Below are 21,499 nucleotides of genomic sequence, written 5' to 3'. Positions count from 1 at the left end.
TTCTTGACAAATAGTCAGGAAACCTAAGTACACGTGTAGAGGAGATCCTTCGCTCCCCCCACCCCACCGCGATCCGGCGGCCGCGCGGTCTCTCCGCTCGTCGTCCCGAGCTCCCCTTGCTTGACCTACTCAACTCAACTCAACACCGCAACTGCTTCTCCGGCTCCCTCCTTCCCTTCCCAGACCCAGTCTCCTCCCAGTCGCGTCGCACGCCATTCAAATCTCTCGCCTCCGCCGCAAGCGTAAGCCACTGACTTCCAAGCAACCCTAGCTAAGCTCTGCTCCGGCCGGCGCCCATGGTCTCGCGGGGACTCTTCGGCTGGTCGCCGCCCCACGTCCAGCCGCTCACGCCCGTCTCCGAGACCTCTGAGCCGCCCGAGTCGCCCTCCCCCTACGCCGCCGACCTCGGCCTCGGAGGGGACGGCGCTCCGCCGCCTGACGACGACGCCCAACCGCCCCTAGACGATGCCGACGACGACCCGGACCCGCCGCCTGCCGCTGTCCCCTTCAAGCGCCTCTTCGCCTGCGCCGACCGCATCGACTGGGCGCTCATGGTCGCCGGCAGCCTCGCAGCCGCTGCCCACGGAGTCGCGCTCGTCGTCTACCTCCACCTCTTCGGCAAAGCCATCAACTCGCTTCATGCCCATGGGCGGCATACCCACGACCTCTTCCACAATATCAACCAGGCAGTTGCATATGCTCTCTTCGTTCCTCTTCTTACCCACGCTGGAGCTGCTAGCTACTTCTACTTGCCAACAACACAAACACTGTTTTTTTCTACCTCCTAATCCTTCATTCTTCTTTGAGCTGTTTCCTAATACCCGTTGTGTCCTCTGCAGCACGCTTTGTACTTCCTCTATATAGCCATTGGCGTTTTCTTTGCTGGATGGATAGGTAAGACGAGTTTATGCATGTTTGGTTGTCCGCATGATATGTTAACAAGAGTGGAAGTAAATCTACCAAATCTCTCATATCTACAGAGGTTTCGTGCTGGATTTTGACTGGGGAAAGACAGACGGCAGTGATTAGATCAAAGTACGTTCAAGTCCTCTTAAACCAAGACATGAGTTTCTTTGATACGTACGGCAACAATGGTGATATTGTCAGTCAAGTGCTGAGTGATGTCTTGCTCATTCAGTCAGCTCTGAGTGAGAAAGTTAGTTCTTGTGCCAAACCTTCCATTCCATGCCCAATTGTCTTTCGGTCATATATATGATTGCTTTTGTAACTTGTTGGTTTTAGGTTGGGAACTACATTCACAACATGGCCACATTTTTTGGTGGTCTTGTCATTGGTCTGGTCAACTGCTGGCAAATAGCTTTATTGACATTAGCAACTGGGCCCTTCATCGTTGCTGCAGGAGGAATATCAAACATATTTCTCCACAGGCTTGCAGAAAATATTCAGGATGCTTATGGTGAGGCAGCAAGCATTGCTGAACAGGTGTGTGGCATACCTGATTTTGCAATTTGAGTACCCTTTCTTTCTTTTGCTTCCTCGAAACATACAATATTTACACAAATCAAGTTTGAATGCTAATTTCCCAGGAATTTCTTTTAATGCTGGGTCATTAAACAAGGATAAACTATTAAGATAGATTGAAAGTATTTTGCATTTGGACTGAACATAATTCTTGCTTCTATCTACATTTTCTCCATGATAATAGTTAAGGTTGTGACACAATATTGGCAAGTTAAGATGTATTTTTAAAAAGCAAGCTTTGTTCAGTTAACAGGATGTGCATAATCAGGTATGAAGATTGGACCAAATGAAGATTTTATCTAATGTCTACTATTAAATCATCTACCAAACTGCACCTATATGTATGGTCGCATAATTAGACTCAAGGATCTGTTTAACTTACTTGTAGGGGTGCATCATTAGGCTAGGTTTCCTCACAAGATCTCCTCTTGAATTTTGAAAGTGCCACAAGACAAGGGTAACAGAAACAAATAAAAGTATGTTTATATACTCATATTAAGATACTCTAGATCTTACCACACGAAAAATTTCCAAAGGAATTCATATTTTTTTAATATATTATTAAAATGCCACTAGTTTAGTATATATAATAAGTATAACCACATACTCTATGTATGCATGTATACTTAACATACATATCACCCTAGATGGTCTAGTATGATCATATACTTAATACTTCGTCCGCATACATTTCGTCCGGTCATATACACCCTAAATTTTGAGATTATAAACATGGGAGTAGCTACTCGTAGGAGTACGAAGTAATTTCCCTACACACACACAAGTGCTACTGTTCACCCTAGGATCACAAGCCAAAACTGACTTGAAAAAACACATGAGTACTACCCCTCAAAGAAATGTTATTATTTTATTATATAATTTTGGTCAAATTTAAGATGCTTTGACTCTCTAGATTCTTGGAATGACTTATAATTTGGAATGGAGTATTTAACAACGTTCAGTATCACTCAATGTTGCACTCAGCACCACAAAATACTGAATAGTATTGAAACGCGGCTACTGAAAGATACTGAATTATAATAGTTTGGTGTAGAATAGTATTCTACACCTAGGGTGTAGAATAGTACTTATATATACTGAATTATAATATTTTCCGTACTCCTGAGAGTAGTTACTCCCATCTTCAATAAACCACATTACGTATGTGTTCATACTTGTTTATCGGTTTGAGTATGTTTATATACTCTATTAAGATACTCTAGATCCTACCACGCAAATTTTTTTTTGAAGGAATTCATATTTTTTAATATATTACTAAAATGCCATTACTGTAGTATATATAATAAGTATAACCACATATTCTATGTATGCATACATACTTAACATACATATCACCTTAGATGGTCTGGTATGATCATATACTTCGTCTACATAACATTCCGTCCGGTCATATACACTCTAAATCTAGAGATATAGACATGAGAGTAACTACTCCCGGGAGTACGAAGTAATTTCCCTGCAGACTTGTTTTAAGTCAGGCAATGACTTGGTGCATTATTTTAGCTAGGACTAGGAAAATCCACTGTTTCTGTTCTACTGGTTTACTGGAAGCTTAAAATAAACTAAGCATCAGTGCTTGTTTTGCAGGCAATCTTGTACATTAGGACCTTGTATTCCTTCACAAATGAGACCCTTGCAAAGTATTCTTATGCTACTTCACTTCAAGCAACACTGCGCTATGGAATCCTTATAAGTTTGGTGCAAGGTCTTGGTCTCGGATTTACATATGGCCTTGCCATATGTTCTTGTGCCTTACAACTTTGGGTTGGGAGGTTCCTTATCTCTCATGGAAGAGCTAATGGCGGTGAAGTTGTAGTAGCACTGTTTGCTATTATCTTGAGTGGACTGTAAGAATGTAGCTTTTAAGAGTTTGTTTTTAGTTAAATTTAAAATTTTACCCTAATATTCATCAAGGCTTTGAATTCATTGTAGTGGACTTAATCAAGCAGCAACAAACTTCTATTCCTTTGAGCAAGGACGTATAGCTGCATACAGACTATACGAAATGATAAGCCGTTCAACATCTACTGTGAACCAGGATGGCCGTACCTTGTCTTCAGTGCAAGGCAACATCGAGTTCCGCAATGTCTACTTCAGTTATTTGTCCCGCCCTGAAATCCCCATCTTAAGTGGATTTTACCTTACTGTACCTGCTAGAAAAACTGTTGCTCTTGTTGGCAGAAATGGTTCAGGAAAAAGCAGCATAATTCCTCTAATGGAACGCTTCTATGACCCAACCTTAGGTATTATAGTTGCCATCTACTAGTACCTAGTATTTATTTTTTATTTTTTTACATCAATTATGGTTTATGATTACCTGTGGGGCTGTGCTTATATGTTACAGGTGAAGTGCTTTTGGATGGGGAGAACATAAAGAATTTGAAGCTAGAGTGGTTAAGAAGCCAAATAGGACTTGTGACTCAAGAACCAGCTTTGTTGAGCTTGAGCATCATGGAAAATATTGCATATGGTAGATCTGCCACAACTGACCAAATTGAAGAGGCAGCCAAAACAGCTCATGTGCATGCTTTCATCAGTTCACTAGAAAAAGGATATGAAACACAGGTTCTACACCTGTTATATCACCGTTGTCTATTGAATTGCGCTTTTTTAGCAACTGTAACATGGTTATTTGAAGTTAAAAAAAAAAACATGGTTATTTGATTAAAACTAAACATGACATAGGTTGGTCGGGCTGGCCTCTCTCTGACAGAAGAACAAAAGATAAAGCTTTCCATTGCTCGTGCTGTGCTCTCAAATCCCTCAATTCTTCTACTGGATGAGGTTACTGGTGCTCTTGATTTTGAGGCTGAGAAAGCAGTCCAGGAAGCACTAGACATTCTAATGCTTGGGAGATCTACCATCATCATAGCTCGGCGCCTCAGTCTTATCAGGAATGCTGATTATATAGCAGTAATGGAGGAAGGACAACTTGTTGAGATGGGGACACATGAAGAATTGTTAAACCTTGATGGTCTTTATGCAGAACTTCTTAGGTGTGAAGAAGCCGCAAAACTTCCAAAGAGGTTTGTCAATCCATCCTCTTGCAAGCTGCAACTTGCTGATTCCTTAGCTCTATTTTTTTTTGGTTCTCAGTCAGAATGCGGCCAACTTTCTTGATTCTCTGTCAATAGCTGATATCTTTGTTTAGTGTAATTTTCAATGCCAATGCAGGCATGCACTAAAAGAAAATCTGCTTAACTGGCACATCAGTTTTCAACTACCTTATCTGCTCTATCTTAGTGGTTTAAATGCTTCAATCATGCTCATTTTTTTACTTTATTTTTCTTCAGGTACCTTGTCATATAATGGTTGTTCTTTGTTTTATGATATGATGCACTTTCCTCAGTTAAATCATTGGAATCTTTGAGTTTATGTTTACCTAGTAAATGTTGTAACTTCACTACCAATATTGCTATTTTATCTTTATTATTCATGCTAAAGTAGATGTATGGTACTATGGTTTGGCGTGCATAATCTATATACTTTAATTATCTGTGCATTTGCTTTTGTTTAATTGTTACTTGTGACCTGCATTAGCCTGCCTACAGTGACTTTGCTTAGAATTTAATGGCTTTGTTGCAAGTGACTTGCATTTTGAACTTATGTTTACTCAAGCATTAGGGTTGAGTTCTTTGTTTGAAGCATTATGCCTAAATGGTCAATAAAGTTTGTAAAAGTGCTCTCAGCTTCTAATTTATATATTCATAAATTGCACAGTTAGGGCCACTTTAACTATTATTATGCTATTTTATGTTGGCTTCAATGTAATTTCTTTAGATGCACCTCTTTTACATAGCTACATTAAATGGGAATTAATACTTTGTTTTACTCATGGGACCTAAGTTTTTTCTGGGCTAATTGAGACAATTTTCCCTCCTGAACTGTTTCAGAACACCAATAAGAAATTATAAAGAGCCAAGCTCCTTCCAAATTGAAAGGGATTCGTCAGCAAGTCACAGCTTTCAAGAATCATCTTCTCCAAAGATGTCAAAATCGCCATCACTTCAGAAAACACATGGTTTTCTCACATTCCGAACTTCAGATGCCAATCATAACTCACGCGAATCACCAAATATTCAAAGCCCCCCTTCAGAGCAAATGGCAGAAGCCAGACTACCAATGGTTGCTTCTGAGAGAGCTCCATCCATCAAAAGGCAGGACAGTTTTGAAATGAAATTGCCTGATCTCCCCAAAATAGATGTCCCGCTGCACCGACAGTCCTCAAATACATCAGACCCAGAATCTCCAATATCTCCATTATTGACTTCTGATCCAAAAAATGAGCGCTCCCACTCAAAAACTTTCAGCCGACCTCTCGACATATTTGATAGTTTTCATGCTGACGATTCCAAGCAGCAGCACACAAAAGCACCATCTTTTTGGAGGCTTGCAGAGCTTAGTCTTGCAGAATATTTTTATGCTTTGTTAGGAAGTGCTGGGGCTGCTTGTTTTGGTTCATTTAATCCTCTTCTTGCTTATACAATATCTCTAATAGTAGTGGCCTACTACAAAATAGGGGTCCGTGATGTACATGCTGAAGTGAATAAGTACTGCTCATTCATTGTTGGCATGGGTATAATTACTGTACTAGCCAACTTTTTGCAGCACTTCTACTTCGGTATAATGGGAGAGAAAATGACCGAGCGTGTCAGAAGGATGATGTTTTCAGGTATGACTGTCTTTTCCTTTCTATGTAGTCCCATAGTTGATGGTGCAACCTCACCTCTTATAAACTATCTAGTTCAACATCCGTAAATAAAGCACATATTCATGAGTATCTAACACAACACATAATGCTGCTAAGTTCTATTATGTATAGATTATACTATTATAGTAAAACTGATGTTGAATTATCAGATTTCTCACATCCTGTTTACTGTATTCCAGCAATTCTGCGCAACGAAGTTGGTTGGTTTGATGACGAAGAAAATAGTGCAGACATATTATCGATGAGACTTGCAAATGATGCAACATTTGTCCGCGCTGCTTTCAGTAACAGACTTTCTATATTCATTCAGGATACATCGGCCATTCTTGTTGCACTTCTTCTTGGTATGTTACTACAATGGCGTGTTGCTCTTGTTGCATTGGCAACGTTACCGATCCTTATCGTTTCTGCGGTTGCACAGGTTAGTTCTCATCCATTTCAACATCCAACATGATTTTACCATGCTTCCTCAACATATTAAGGTCTATTATATGGAAGTAAGCCTTTCCTTACCTGTATGGATGTATTTTATTATGACTCTCTCTCTCTCTCTCTCTAAGTTTTGAAGTATGCAGTTATGGAACTTAATGCGGAATATCATCGAAACTTTTTTTTTTCTCGAACATGCAGGAGAGCTGCACATCTTTATATTGTAGAGAGAAGAAATTACGGTCCCTTACAAACAACCTTCCCATCGGAAGGGTTGTTGTACATCGAGTTAAAAAATCCTGAAACAGAAATGAAAAAACTACCCGACCTCTGACCTGGACTAATTAAACTAGTCCTGTAGCCTGACCTAAGCCCAACTCTAGAAGATTTCGGGCTCCAGCAAAGCACCAGATTCTCATCTCCTCCTGGAAGTAGTACTGAACATCGGTGAGAGAAGGAGAGGCGCCATTAGAGACACACTTGTTCCTTCGAATCCACAGAATCCAAGCACCCAAAATCACAGCACTATTAAACCCCTTTCTTTTGGCCTTATCAATCCTTCAATTTGCCTTATCAATCCTTTGAATAGCATCACCAAAACTTAATCTTGCAGTTACAGATAGGCTGGGCTAAGGTCACTGTGACAGGTCTGACAGTACCTTTTGTGCTTCTAATAACTTTGAAGAAAGTGAGACTTCTAGTCTCTATGAAACTGAAAGATATTTGATAGCATGCAGTTATTTTAATACCTGTTTCAAAAAGCTTAGTAAACCTCCTTGTCGAACTGCTTAATTGGGCTCACACTTGGGTGCTCTTCTGCAGAAAATGTGGCTTTCTGGCTTTTCCAGAGGAATTCAGGAGATGCACAGGAAAGCTTCTTTGGTTCTTGAAGATGCCGTGAGGAATATCTATACTGTGGTGGCATTTTGTGCTGGTAACAAAATAATGGAACTTTATAGATTGCAGCTTGGTAATATTCTCAAGAAAAGCTTTATTCATGGGATGGGCATTGGTTTTGCCTTTGGCTTCTCTCAGTTCCTTCTTTTCGCATGCAATGCACTTCTGTTGTGGTATACAGCCGCTGCTGTGAAGGATGGACATCTCAGTCTCGTAACCGCTGTCAAGGAGTACATTGTCTTCTCTTTTGCGTCTTTCGCACTGGTGGAACCATTTGGCCTTGCCCCTTATATACTGAAACGCCGGAAATCCCTGACCTCAGTATTTGAAATTATTGATCGCGTACCCAAGATTGATCCAGATGATGCCAGCGGCCTGAAACCCCCTAACGTGTATGGGAGCATTGAATTCAGGAGTGTTGATTTTTGCTACCCTACACGCCCTGAGATGATGGTTTTGAGTAATTTTAGCCTCAGAGTGAATGGAGGACAAACTGTTGCTGTAGTAGGTGTATCAGGATCCGGGAAGAGCACGATAATTTCTTTGATTGAGAGGTTCTATGATCCAACTGCTGGGCAAGTTTTGTTGGATGGCCGTGATTTGAAGTTGTTCAACTTGAGATGGCTGCGGAGCCACATGGGGTTGGTTCCTCAGGATCCTGTTATATTTTCAACAACCATAAGAGAAAACATAATATATGCAAGGCACAATGCAACTGAATCTGAGATGAAAGAAGCTGCCAGGATCGCGAATGCCCATCACTTCATCAGTAGCCTGCCTCATGGTTATGATACACATGTGGGAATGCGTGGGGTGGATTTGACTCCTGGGCAGAAGCAGCGCATTGCCATTGCTCGTGTGGTGTTAAAGAATGCGCCCATTTTGCTGCTTGACGAAGCCAGCTCAGCTATCGAATCTGAGTCGAGTAGGGTGGTCCAGGAAGCCCTTGACACTTTGATCATGGGGAACAAAACAACGATTTTGATCGCGCACAGGGCAGCGATGATGAAGCATGTGGATAGCATCGTTGTGTTAAATGGTGGTAGGATTGTCGAGCAGGGAAGTCATGATTCGTTGGTGCAGTTGAATGGCTTGTATGTGAAGTTGATGCAGCCTCATTTTAGCAAAGGGTTCCGCCAGCGTAGATTAATATAGCGGGGTCTGGTAGTAGATGGTGTACATTAGCCTGCCCGTGGAGCTAAGCTAATCAGCTCTGCTTGACTGACCAGATGTCGTATGGCCCTTTTTTTTTTGGTAATCACTAATTCTCTCATCTTTCTTCTTTTTTAAAATTTTTTTTTGGAATTTGATGATCATGAGCCTGTGAGGGTGTTACTCTGTAAGGTGTAGTTTTGGTTCTCTTAGTTTATTATCTTTTGCGGGAGTCTTTAGAATGTACTCTCCTACATTCTTGCTGATGCTGGGTGTGAGGTGTAGTTTGGAACTGGAAGTGTAATTGTAATCAGAGCAGTGGTGGAGGAAGCGGGTATTGTTTTGCAGTAACTGTCTATGCTGCTAGGAGATGGTTTTGTGGTAGGCAGTGCCAGCCTAGGAGGACCACTGTAACCTCTTGTGATTGTTATTTGCAGAAAATTCAACTACATTTTTTCATTTACACAAGTTTTTTCTGGTGTGGAATACTAAGAAGATTGCTGTGGACTGTGCTTGCTTAACTCTACTCCCTCCGTCCACGAAAGAATCAATTTCTAGGATCCGTGCCAGTTAAACTTTTTAAAGTTTGACTAACTTTATAGAAAAGAGTAACAACATCTATAATATAAAATGCACATTATATGAAAATATATTCTATGATGAATCTAATAATACTAATTTGATACTATAAATCTTAGCATTTTTTTCTAAAAATTTGGTCAAAGTTTAAAAAGTTTGACTTAGGACAACTCTAGAAATTGACTCTTTCGTGGACGGAGGGAGTATATACTAGGTAAATTTTCCACGCGATGCTGCGGGATTTTCTTAAAAATAGATTATTATATACATAGCATGACTATATGATACTGTATTCGGTATGTTATGTATGTATACATATATATGAATTTGACTTGTATGTATTTTATTGTATTGTATTAGATCTAGTAAAAAAATTGTTAAGCTAATAGAAGAAAAACTATTTTTTGGTTACATTATGGAGGAATTGGTGATAAAATAAATAGTGTATGTACATGATTTGTATGTTAATAGATTAAATATTTAAAGTATTTCACATGATATAGATGATATGGTCATTTTTTGTAATTAATATAAGATGTCATGGACCTAGTGGGAAATGATGTGGACACCTTGCAGAAGAGATAAAATATTTAGTGGGGAATGATGTGGATATCTTGTATGAAAAGAGAATTTATGTAGTGAGATTTAGCTTTAGAAGACGTAAAAGTAAGCAGTGAAGCAGCTCGAAACAGATGATAATAGTAATAACTAGCCAAAACGGAAAGACCAGTAGCTGGTTGGGCCTGAATGGCTGTGTGGGCCTGGGCCCAGGAGGCAACACCGTCCCTCCACCAACAACCAGTCAAACAAGATACATCTTCTGATGATCTGATCCCATCCCATCCCATCCCATCGAGGCCGGCCGGCCGGCCAGGGTCCCTTCCTTTCGCGGTCGCGGGGAGGAGCAGAAAGAAGGGCACTGGCACGAGGGGAATTTGGTGGAGGGAAAGCCTAGAGGACAGCCATGGATCCGCACAACCCTAACCCCACCCCCACCGATGCCCCGTCGCCCCCAGCTGAGTCCGCCGCCCGGCTCGCCGCCCTCTCCCTTCGCGGCACCAGGGACCTCCCCCCGGACTTCCACACCGCCGAGATCCACGACCTCGACGACGACGACGACGACGACGACGAGGGCTACCTCACCGCCGCGTCCAGAGGCGGGAGCAGCACCTCCGCGTGGAAGGAGGCGCCCGAGGGCCTCCACGACGATGACAAGGATGGGGACGACGTCTCCCAGCCCAGCCCCAGCAGCAGCGGATACGCTGGCGAGCGCGGAAGCAGCCTCGATGACGACCCCGACCCCGAACCCGCCCAGGATTGGCCGCGCGACAAGAAGCATCTCCACGAGGTGAGCTCGTTACACACCTTCATCAACCCCCGTCACACTCGGACTTTGCCTCAAGTGGCAGTGGGTCACCAAGCCTGCCGCTCTCGTGTTTCAGGACGATGCTTCCTCTTCCTGGAGGAAGAGGAAAAAACATTTCTTCATCCTGAGCAATTCTGGCAAGCCAATATATTCCAGGTATGGAGGAACAGGAATTAATAAGTCCTTACAGAGAAGCTACATCTACTATGCACATTCATTTTCCCCAACCAACCGAAACCATGACAACACACTGTTACCACCTTGGCAACTTTCAGGTATGGGGATGAGCACAAGCTAGCCGGATTTTCTGCTACATTGCAAGCAATCATTTCCTTTGTTGAGAACAGGTTTATATATGGCCTTGGCCTTGGCCTTGCGTTTATTTTAGCAATGCCCTTACTTTTCTGGCATTCGTAGACTCTGTCTCACCTGATTTCCTCTCATTCCAGTGGTGACCATATCAAATTTGTCAGAGCTGGCAAACATCAGGTCCGCTTGCCTTCCTTGTCACATAGTGCCATACTGTTTCTTACTTTAGATTGTAAGACATGCTACACTTTCAGATAGTTTTCCTTGTGAAGGGGCCAATCTATTTAGTTTGTATAAGCTGCACGGAAGAGTCATATGAAGGATTGAGGGGGCAACTAGAGCTCATGTATGGTCAGGTGCTTCCGCTGCTGCATTCATCACTTACTATTATTTCTTTTTTTATGGACTTTTAGCCTGGCTAAATTTATGCAGATATGCCTTCTCCATCTTTTTACTGATATGTCTCTGAAAACATGACTTTGCAGTTGTTGCTTATTTTGACAAAGTCAGTCAATAGGTGCTTTGAGAAGAATCCCAGATTTGATATGGCAACATTGCTTGGTGGCACGGATGCAGTTTTCCAATCTCTTATACATGCATTCAGCTGGTCAGTCAATTTCTTTTTCCTTTGCCTGGGACTCATTTTATGCCACATAAGTGTTTGGACGTGTAGCACTCACTGGGAGTCTCATCGAAACAACTTTACAGGAATCCTGCGACTTTTCTTCATGCCTACACATGCCTTCCTCTTGCTCAATCAACAAGGCAGGCAGCTAGTGCAGTTTTGCAGGACGTTGCTGATTCAGGGGTTTTATTTGTGCTATTGATGTGTGAGCACAAGGTTGGACATTGCTCATTCATGACAGCTTGCACTATGCTACTAATTATTATATAATAAGGCTTGATAACCACAAATTAAGTGTTAAAGTTCATTCTTTATCGAATTCTGACACTTTGTTGATATATAGTGTAAAGGAAGTTTCCATAATAGTTATTTATCATTTTATCAACACAATTTACGTTCCACTTGCACCTTCGACCTGTTCATACATAGGTGTGTTTCTATTTTGTGCTGTGAATCTGTGTTTCTAGTTATCTGTGAACACATTTTAGGTTCCACACACCTTCTAGAGGTGCATACATCTGTGCACTTATTTCTTCCAGTTATCCATATTGATTTGTCCTTTAGATGTATTTAGGCTAAAGTTCTGTGAACTTCTGTGTAAGGCTTGCTACTTGTGTAGAAATACAACAGCAACTGATATCTCTAGTCTATCAACTCAAATTAATGACTTGTGCAAGGTGAATGTATGAGGATTATGCTCTTGTTCTTACTACCACTGGTTACTATCTTTAGGGATGTTTCCTTTTTCGTTTCCCTAGTTCTGTTTTTTTAATGTTTCTTCTATATTGTTCTTGATTATTTTCAGGTTATTAGTCTTGTTGGAGCACAAAAGGCAACTTTGCATCCTGATGATATTTTATTACTTGCGAATTTCATTCTGTCCTCAGAATCTTTTAGGTAATCATGACATACTCTGAAATGAAGGATTTTAACCTTGAACAATATTCTTACAGTTTGTCTTTTTATGCAGAACTTCAGAGTCTTTTGTACCCATATGTTTGCCAAGATACAATCCTATGGCCTACTTGCATGCTTATGTTCATTTTTTTGACGTGAGTGAAATTTATACATGTAAATAGCTGTATTGATTTACCATTCTTATCAGCAAGAGATACATTGCTAACAAGGATAGGTACATTAGAGGTTTATGTTTTTCATTAATAAAATGATGACAACTGAGTTCTTTTTATCTCAGACTACTTTGGGTGTCATCTCGAGCTTGTTCAGAGACATTTTGCGTCTCATAGTCCAATGCTACCGTGACCTTTATTGTTCTTGCTGAACTCTAGCTTAGGAAATGTCAATACTGAATGCTGACTAATGACAGATTAGGAGATTTTCATCAATACCTCCATTTCAGGGGCACTCTTCATCTATACCACCAACACCAAGCTAGCCAGTGACATGTGGGGTCTGGTTCTACATGTGCATGTTTTAGACTTTGAAAATAAAAGAATACAGGGACTAAGGTAGATAACTAAATCAATTTGTTAAGGATCTGAACAAGCAGTGGACCACAGATAAGAGCACATTGAGACGTTTCTACCCCTGTTTTAGTGCACATGATATTGTGCTAAAATGTAGGAGTAACTAGGAATTTGACATCAGCCATTCGTATGCGCAATCTCTCTTTTCTTACATAATAACTGGTATAGAGGCTAAAAGCATTGCAGCTTAAATGTGGGTCTCTTCTTGACAGGAACATACATATGTGGCTTTGCTTACTACGCGATCAGATGCCTTTTATGATCTCAAAGATTCCAGGTGAGCAAGCCAATAAATGACTAAGCATGATTTGGATGTCACAAGGTGTCTAAATATGTGCCACCAAAAATTAAACTGACATAGCCTATTCTTTTGTGAACAATGTCTAGGGCCCGTATCCAAAATGTTCTCTTGAAGTCAAATGTCCTCATTGAGGTCCAAAGATCTTTACATGAGAATGCATTGTGTGTGGAGGATCTCCCAACCGACCCATCTTCTCAATCTGCATCACACCCTCCTGAATCCTCTCGAGACATGAATTCACAATCTTTATCTTCTGAAATGGCAATTGGAGGACCAGGTGGACTCTGGCATTTTATATATAAAAGTGTTTACCTTGACCAGTTTGTGTCATCAGAATTTCCCTCACCCATAAGTAATAAAAAGCAGCAGAAGAGGTATGGATATTGATGCTACTACACATTCACTTCTATAATAGTGATTCTTCTTTGTATGACAACCTCATATATGCAGATTGTACAAAGCTTACCAAAAATTGTATGCATCCATGCATGATAAAGCAACTGGTCCACACAAAACTCAATATCGAAGAGACGAAGATTATGGTAAGTCGATTGTAACACCCAAAAATACTCGAGTCCCACTATTTGGAAGCACTAGCCACAAAATACTTCTGTACTATAGAAAATTGTGATTCATTTTTAGTAAATTTGGACGCTCAGTTATTCTAGAAACCATACACATTCCATTAGCTGCTCTTTCGAAACCACTGGGATTCTGTTATATACTCATCAAGGCCAGGTAAAATGTGACAATAGGCTATACTGTCATAGTGACTTAACTGGACAAAACTGATTGAACTGTACATTACACATGTGGTTATGTAATGTCACAGGAGTACTGGGTGCATCTATTAGTGTCAGTGTCTGCATATATAGAGGGAGGGGGGGGGACTGATTAGTTGCAGAAGTTTGCAAATACATTTGAATCTTCAGGTTGCTGTTCATTTGTGCGCCGGAGCTAGTTAGCTCAGATAATAGTAAAGAATGGCTCACTAGAATTGCATGGTTCTCCCTGTTCATCTGTACCTGTGTAGATATCAAACGCTTGGATGACGCAACAGAGAATTAATTTATTGTCAAGCATCCTGTATCACAAGAGTGCAGTACATTCCCTGTCAAGATGATGTCAAAATCACTTGCTCTATTGAGTTTCATAATCATCTGGGTACTTAATGTGAGTTGTTCATTTAAGTTTTCCCTTTTTTTGCAGTTCTATTCTGCTGGATTACCCAGGATTTTGAACTATATGCAGCTTTTAATCCACTGGCTGATAAGGTCAGTGCATGTACATTCAGTTGTTGATGCTGAGGGGGTGTGTTTTTTTTTAATGGATCATAGCACAAGACAGCTGCTGTCATCTTTGTGTAGAGCTGAGGGCGCATGGGTTAATGCAGTTATCATGATTGTATAGGGAAAATTATCTAACTTGGATTATACTTGTTTGCAGACTCAAGCAATCAAGATGTGTAATAGAGTATGCCAATGGGTGAGGGATTTAGAAAATGAGATATTCGTGTATGGAGAAAGCGCCCTTTCCTGGTGATATATTGTCCTGTGTGTAAGTTGTGTCTATGTTGCATTTTTTTATTGAAAGTTTTTGATGGTTGATGTACTTGTACCGACACAGGCAGTACCATCGTTGTTGGGGAGGTATATGAGGGGCTGGGTTTGTCACACTTTGACATTTTCTCAGGAGAGGTGATCCTTTTGGTTTTTTATCTGAATGATGGATTGGAGCCTTTTCTTATTATTATGAGTCTACGGCGCCATTTCCTATCTGTTTGTAGCAGCCCGTTAAGCTGTATCTATTTGGGAAGGATCTGTTGTGCGTGTATTAAGGGAAGGTTAGGCCCTCTGTAGTGTGGTAGTGGTGCCATAAATAGGCCCTGTATACAGTAATAAGCACCGATGCCCACTTAGGCCTTGTTTAGTTCACCCCGAAAATCAAAAAGTTTTCAAGATTTTCCATCACATCGAATCTTGTAGCACTTGCATGAAACATTAAATATAGACGAAGACAAAAACTAATTACACAGTTTAGATGTAAATCACGAAACGAATTTTTTGATTCTAGTTAGGCTATAATTAAATATTATTTATTACAAATAAACGAAAGTGCTACAGTGTCGAAATTCGAAATTTTTTCGAAACTAAACAAGGCCTTAGCTGTAGTGCAAAATTTGTAGGAGCGGAGCCAATCTGACACAGTTGGGACCCACGCCCAATAAAATACTCCCGTTGCCTTTTTCATTCGCGCGATGGAAAATTCCCCTTTCTCTTCCTCCTCCGTTCCTCTCTCTGGTGTCCCAATTCCTGCCATAGATCTCTCTCGAATCCAACCGTGCCCTTCCAAATCCTACTTGTCCTGTGAAAATAGGTGCTGATCTGACACACGCTATAGTAAATAATTATTTTTTATACTTTAGGTATTGGTGAATCTTCATTCACCGCCCCTAATACTTTTGGCCTCAATGAAAACAAGCACCACTTAAGGCAGGGTTGGGAGTGATGCCCAAACACTCTCTCTTCTCTTTTGGGCATCACTCCCTGACCACTTTACTGCAGAAGGCCTTAGGTTAGGAGTAGGAAGTAAAGCAATCCAGCAACCTCTGATTGTGAAGTGAAGGAGTTGCATGATGATGGTGGCCGAGGCATCTGCCCACGTAAGCGTAACTTCTATTCTATGTACCCCATGTTGCTGTCTTAAAAGTTTGTTTATAGATAGAAGAGGGGGAGTATTGCACGTTGATGCAAGTCTGCTTGGTTGACTTTGTTGAGCTGCGTCCTAATATTCTGGACGAGGGAACCGGGCTGAGTTGATTCGATCAATGAAGGATGGCTTTTTATTTATAGACGCTATGTCATATTTACACACGTGTGTCTGACGAGCGTACATGCAGCACATCTAACAGTCCTTGTGTTTGTGACTTGTGAGGAACCAAACTCCCAAGAGGTGGTGTTCTCTCGCCTCGCTTGAGTTTATGGGTCTGTTTGGTAGGGTGGCCAATTTCTAGCCAGGCCTGCTGGAGCTAAGATGTGGGTGTTTGGTTCTCTGTTTTTGGGCTTAGCCAGGCTTAAGCTGGCCACTGTATAGGCCTTTGCCTGGCTTCAGAGAACGACCGCAATGTCCGTTTTTCTTGGGGCCTGGCTTGGCTAAGCCTCGTCTCCGAGTCTTGTCACCGCTCACGCTCCTCCGCCCGACCTCCCTCGCTGCTCCCCCTCGCTCCTCCGCTTACCCCCCTCGCTGCTCGTCGGCGCTCCTTCTTCGGCATCTGCTCCTCCTCTGGCTCACCATGAGCATGAGCTCCGGCGGTGGTAGGGGCAAGCCAATGGGGACACTCTGCCCCCCCGTTCCCCCACATGCGCATCTGCCCCTATCCCCGGCTCTCGAACCTCGGACTCCGGCCATGGGCGCTTGCTTCTCCTCCTCCGCCTGCCCCCGCTGGCGCCGCCGACGAGCGCCGCCCGTCCAGGGATGACGACGGCAAGAGGAGGTGCCGCACCGCGCGGAGCCTCACCGGAAGCCGCGAAGGTGGCTGTCCCCTTGTGGGTCGAGTTCGGCTACGTGAGGGATCGCGCCTCCGGGGACACCTTCGCTAGTTCGACTACACCGACCGCGCCTCCGAGGACCGTGTCGTCGTCAAGCGCATCGACAAGGCCAAGGTGAGCTGCTGCCCCAAGTCCGGCCAAGCTCCTCCTCCTCCATGCTCGCGGCAAGGTCTGGGCGTTCCTCCTCCATGCCCCCTCCTCCCTCTGCCCCTCCTCACTCGCCCAGCAACAGGGTCGTGGCTACGTGCTGGATGAGCTCTAGGTGTTAGCCATGGCAAATGAACGAGCTCCATGTGTTTGATGAAATGACTGAGAAGAGGTAGACTTACCCGTTGAAGGAAGAGATGACTCTATGCCCTTTGCACAGCAAACCAAACAACATGCTCATTCTAGCTAGGCTTAGCAGCGCAATCAACCAAACAAACGTGAGTGGCTCTCTGAAAACAGGCTTGTGGTGTCCAGGCTAAGATTCCTGTCCTGGCTACAATAAACCCACAAACCAAACCCATAGGGACTGTTTGGTTGCTAGCCACAATTTGCCACACTTTACCTTAGGCAAGTTTGACCAAGTTGGCAAGTGTTTGGTTGACAACTAAGCTTAGACATGATTCTTTTGGGCTCCACATGTCATAGAGTTAAAAAATGTGGCAAGATTTCTTTAGGCATGCATGGCAAAGTGTAGCAACCAATTTATTAGCCATACTTTTTTGGCTTACCACACTTACTTAAAGTTAATTATGGTAGACTATGGCTAGCAACCAAACATCCCCTACATGAGACAACACATTGGGGGCGTCTTTGGTCGGATATCATGCGCAGTCCCATGCACCTTTGTTGAACTTTGCATCTAGGTCTTGTTTAGTTCCGAAAAGATTTTGGATTTCGGTACTATAACACTTTCGTTTGTTTGTGACAAATATTATTCAATTATGGACTAACTAGGATCAAAAGATTTGTCTCGCGATTTCCAGCTAAACTGTGTAATTAGTTTTTGCTTTCGTCTATATTTAATGCTTCATGCATGTGCCGTAAGATTCGATGTGACGAGGAATCTTGAAAACTTTTTACTTTTTTGGGTGAACTAAACAAGGCCCTAGTTTATTTTTTACGCCAAAAGCATAGCAGTTTTTGGTGTGGTAGTTGAATTGCTCACGGCAGCTTTGGCCCTACCGAAATGATGGCGTTGGCATGCATCAGCACGAACCAATTCTCTACGTGGATGTACTCTTTGGATTTAAAATAAATATACATCTCGTGTTTTGTTTTGACGAGTCAAACAATCTTAAGTTTTTATAGTAAACTTATTCAAAGATATAAATGTTATTGATTGACTTTTTGAGATAGGAGATATGTTTTTTTAGGGGTGAAATAGGAGATATGTAGGAAGTGTTTGTTTGGAAAAAACAAGCAACAAAATATATACACCATGCATTCTCGATCCCGATCCAGATAGGCCTTTTGGAACTTTTTTTTTTTTTTTTTGGTGTGTGTGTGTGTGTTGAAGCGGTCGTGTCGTCATGCATGGGCAAATTATCCGGCTCTAGATCTCCAGCAGCTTCGTTCCATTCCATGGCAATGGCATTCCCCGGCCAGCCTCCAATCCCGGCCGGCCGGTTCCTGGCCTATATATAGCAGCAGCAGCCTGACCTGATCCGGAGGCTCCGTCGACATCAGACATCAGACAGCTAGGGTCCGCCTCCTCTCCGTCCTCGATCCACAAGACGTACAGATAGAATGCCGGTGAGCAGGATCGCGGTGGGCGCTCCGGGCGAGCTGTCCCACCCCGACACCGCCAAGGCCGCCGTTGCCGAGTTCATCTCCATGCTCATCTTCGTCTTCGCCGGCTCAGGATCCGGGATGGCCTTCAGTGAGTGGTGTTGCTGGCGATTTAATTATTTGAATGAATTTATAACTAACTAACTAACTAACTAACGAATCACGGCCAGGTAAGCTGACGACGGATGGCGGCGCCAGCGGCACTCCTTGCGGTCTGATCGCGGCGTCTCTTGCTCACGCCCTGGCCCTGTTCGTGGCCGTGTCCGTGGGTGCCAACATCTCCGGCGGGCACGTGAACCCGGCCGTGACCTTCGGGGCCTTTGTGGGCGGCAACATGAGCCTGGTGAAGGCCGTGGTGTACTGGGTGGCCCAGCTGCTGGGCTCCGTGGTGGCCTGCATCCTGCTCAAGATGGCGACGGGCGGCGCGGCCGTGGGCGGCTTCTCGCTGTCGGCGGGCGTGGGCGCCTGGAACGCCGTGGTGTTGGAGATGGTGATGACCTTCGGGCTGGTATACACGGTGTACGCGACGGCGGTGGACCCCAACAAGGGCGACCTCGGCGTGATCGCGCCCATCGCCATCGGCTTCATCGTGGGCGCCAACATCCTGGCGGGGGGCGCCTTCGACGGCGCGTCCATGAACCCGGCAGTGTCCTTCGGCCCCGCCGTCGTCAGCGGCGTGTGGGAGAACCACTGGGTGTACTGGCTCGGCCCATTCGCCGGCGCCGCCATAGCCGCGCTCGTCTACGACATCATCTTCATCGGACAGCAGCAGCGCCCAACGCATCACCACCACCTGCCCACCACTGACTACTGAATAATACTATTACTGATCCGATGAAGATGCAGTGGCGCCGTCCGTTGATTCATTTTCATTTCCAGTTCCAGTTCCAGGTCGATCATCCTGATGATGGGTTCTTGCATTGTCCAGTCCAAACGAACGAATAATCGGAGCTAGCTAGGCTAGCTGCCGCTTCTTCTCCATCTCCACATCCATATATATGCCTAATTGTTTGTCTCTGTCGTCGTTTGTGTTTTCCTATCCTCTCCTAGCAAGTTATTAATTATTATCGCTGCTGTCCAAATATATATACTACGTACTATAATCTCTTCGATCTTTAATTCCATGGGAGCGCCTCAATTCATTCACCTGCACGTTGTGCATCAGTCTACACTAGGTGGGATCGATGATCTCGAGTTTTTGCCCATCATTAATACCGGCCGGATGCAAATTAAATGACTGCTGCTTCTCGATTATCCATTCCTGTAGAACAAACAACATTTGCGCACTTCGTGTCTGTCAATTGGAGTATACTACAAGGCAGAAGCAGGACACAAATCCATCTCGTCTGACTCTAGGATCGATGCCGCCTAGAGAACAGCAACACACGCCCTCTAATGTACGTTCTACAGTTGCATAGCAAGCTAAGATATCTTATCATTGTTTTCTTTAAAAAAAAAAAATTGAACCCAGATGAGACTATGGAGACTATAGACCCTGCTCACTAATTTTTTTGCCGAATCACTAATCAACGAACAGTACTTTCAGACTCTATAGATAGAGCAGACGTGTCAGCAGTGTTACTTTCTTTGTTTTAGAAGTAGTTCTTCTGACCGCCTTAACTATTATTAGGGTAGTTTGATTTAGCTCCTTCAACTACAAAACGGATGTTTACCTCCATGAGTGATTTTGAAAGCAAATTTGGACTGATGGGGCACCACGTCAGCCTTCCTATGTGTTAGCACGTCAATATATCATGACGGAGCAATTAGACTATATAAAAACTATAGATTTATTTCCAAAAGATTATCCCCTTTTTTTCAAAATAAAGAATATACCTCTTTATTTAAAGAAAACCGAGGTAGGGGTGTTGCTGTGAGGACTTGTTTTCTGCAGGTTTATGGTTCTGCCACCGCGACGGCCCGGCCCGGCCCAGAGAAGCCCAAAAGTGTGTCTTCCGTTCCGTGCCCATGGGCGGCTCTTGGCCTCCACATCGTCCTGCTCTGCTCATGCGCAAGGGGCAGCCGCCGCCCGCAACAGAAGCCGAGATCATTAGCCATGGCGGCGGTGGATCTGTCGAAGCTGGTGAAGGAGAAGCGCTTCTGGGTGGCCTCCTTCCTCGTCGTATGGGCAGCAGCGCTGCAGGTAGGTGCAGGGTCAATTGTATCCGGAGGCTTCTTCTATTCCCCTCCGGCTCCGGCTCCCATTTCGAATCCAAATGAATTCCTTGCTGTATCAGGGCCACATGATGTGGATGCAGCGCCAGGACGCCTTCAAGCACAAGTTCGGCCTTGACGAAGCAGACGGACCCGACGCCGCGGATTCCTCCTCTGCCTCTGCCTCTGCCTCTTCTTCTTCTTAGTAGGTCCATCCCCTTTCTTGTTTTTTCTGATCCCGTGCATCAGATGGGACGGTTAGGGTCGCCTGCTTGTAATGTACCCGTACGGCCGTATCCCTTAGTTGGCTTCTTCAGTTCAGCAAGTAACAACATCCAGTGAGCTTCCGCTCTACTGTATCTATTCCTCAAATCAAATCATGTCGATTTTGTTTTATTTGTTTTTTTTTCTTCATCATCAACGACCTCCCTCCCCATCTGAAACCATGCGTTTCTTTGAGGACTATCATTTTTGTTCCCATATATTTTAGTCCAGAATAAATTCTGCTACTATATCATTTGGGTCTGGGATAATAAACTCTGCTACCTTATTATTACCTCTCCTTAAGTCCTTAGCATCCTATGAGTCATAACCCACATGTATTTGAGTTGCGTTTTATATAGATGGATGCCTAGTTACTATAGTGCTGACAACAGCTGCTG

General features: G+C 43.3%; 4 protein-coding genes across 7 annotated transcripts in view; all 4 read left to right on the top strand.

Annotated features, from left to right (window-relative positions):
- Positions 73 to 9,187, top strand: LOC8074144 (ABC transporter B family member 20). The gene is made up of 11 exons (XM_021456671.1): positions 73 to 686; positions 840 to 894; positions 981 to 1,156; positions 1,243 to 1,443; positions 3,091 to 3,350; positions 3,436 to 3,746; positions 3,848 to 4,068; positions 4,189 to 4,529; positions 5,397 to 6,175; positions 6,394 to 6,635; positions 7,466 to 9,187. The coding sequence occupies exons 1-11, from the start codon at positions 297 to 299 to the stop codon at positions 8,693 to 8,695; spliced, it is 4,206 nt and encodes a 1,401-aa protein (XP_021312346.1). The 5' UTR covers positions 73 to 296; the 3' UTR covers positions 8,696 to 9,187.
- On the top strand, positions 10,111 to 15,127 carry LOC8074143 (vacuolar fusion protein MON1 homolog). 3 transcript variants are annotated; one of them, XM_021457232.1, is made up of 15 exons: positions 10,111 to 10,619; positions 10,714 to 10,793; positions 10,913 to 10,984; positions 11,087 to 11,126; positions 11,219 to 11,302; positions 11,432 to 11,553; positions 11,655 to 11,787; positions 12,377 to 12,468; positions 12,542 to 12,623; positions 13,271 to 13,335; positions 13,446 to 13,733; positions 13,810 to 13,901; positions 14,569 to 14,633; positions 14,806 to 14,897; positions 14,986 to 15,127. In XM_021457232.1, exons 1-15 carry the CDS (start codon positions 10,236 to 10,238, stop codon positions 15,014 to 15,016), a joined length of 1,722 nt encoding a protein of 573 aa, XP_021312907.1. In that variant the 5' UTR covers positions 10,111 to 10,235; the 3' UTR covers positions 15,017 to 15,127. The 3 variants fall into 3 exon arrangements, with proteins under 3 accessions (XP_021312907.1, XP_021312906.1, XP_021312908.1); XM_021457231.1 differs by having other exon boundaries at positions 11,201 to 11,302; XM_021457233.1 differs by having other exon boundaries at positions 10,112 to 10,619; positions 11,201 to 11,302; positions 14,806 to 15,127.
- On the top strand, positions 18,437 to 19,807 carry LOC8074142 (probable aquaporin TIP1-2). The gene is made up of 2 exons (XM_002459138.2): positions 18,437 to 18,774; positions 18,854 to 19,807. The coding sequence occupies exons 1-2, from the start codon at positions 18,642 to 18,644 to the stop codon at positions 19,495 to 19,497; spliced, it is 777 nt and encodes a 258-aa protein (XP_002459183.1). The 5' UTR covers positions 18,437 to 18,641; the 3' UTR covers positions 19,498 to 19,807.
- Positions 20,626 to 21,499, top strand: part of LOC8078063 — a 3,253-nt gene continuing 2,379 nt past the window's right edge. Inside the window, exons 1-2 of one of the 2 annotated variants that reach the window (XM_021455800.1) lie at positions 20,626 to 20,826; positions 20,921 to 21,046. In XM_021455800.1, the coding sequence (XP_021311475.1) occupies positions 20,740 to 20,826; positions 20,921 to 21,043 (210 nt within the window). In that variant the 5' untranslated portion in view covers positions 20,626 to 20,739 and the 3' untranslated portion in view covers positions 21,044 to 21,046. The remainder of the gene's footprint in view (positions 20,827 to 20,920; positions 21,047 to 21,499) is intronic. The other variant, XM_002459137.2, reaches the window with a different exon arrangement.

Source organism: Sorghum bicolor, chromosome 3 (assembly GCF_000003195.3).
Source record: "Sorghum bicolor cultivar BTx623 chromosome 3, Sorghum_bicolor_NCBIv3, whole genome shotgun sequence".
Classification (NCBI taxonomy): domain Eukaryota; kingdom Viridiplantae; phylum Streptophyta; class Magnoliopsida; order Poales; family Poaceae; genus Sorghum; species Sorghum bicolor.
The sequence above is the reverse complement of the archived record's forward strand: the minus strand, read 5'-3'. Positions and strand labels throughout refer to the sequence as shown.

Bases quoted from the DNA above. Each gene is read 5' to 3' on its own strand.
- LOC8074143 (XM_021457231.1), top strand. From the start codon at position 10,236: ATGGATCCGCACAACCCTAACCCCACCCCCACCGATGCCCCGTCGCCC. The intron at 12,469-12,541 runs GTAATCATGACA...CTTTTTATGCAG, and splicing joins CTGTCCTCAGAATCTTTTAG to AACTTCAGAGTCTTTTGTAC. The intron at 13,902-14,568 runs GTAAGTCGATTG...CTTTTTTTGCAG, and splicing joins TCGAAGAGACGAAGATTATG to TTCTATTCTGCTGGATTACC.
- LOC8074142 (XM_002459138.2), top strand. From the start codon at position 18,642: ATGCCGGTGAGCAGGATCGCGGTGGGCGCTCCGGGCGAGCTGTCCCAC. The intron at 18,775-18,853 runs GTGAGTGGTGTT...AATCACGGCCAG, and splicing joins AGGATCCGGGATGGCCTTCA to GTAAGCTGACGACGGATGGC.
- LOC8074144 (XM_021456671.1), top strand. From the start codon at position 297: ATGGTCTCGCGGGGACTCTTCGGCTGGTCGCCGCCCCACGTCCAGCCG. The intron at 687-839 runs GCAGTTGCATAT...TGTCCTCTGCAG, and splicing joins TCTTCCACAATATCAACCAG to CACGCTTTGTACTTCCTCTA. The intron at 4,069-4,188 runs GTTCTACACCTG...AACATGACATAG, and splicing joins AAAAAGGATATGAAACACAG to GTTGGTCGGGCTGGCCTCTC.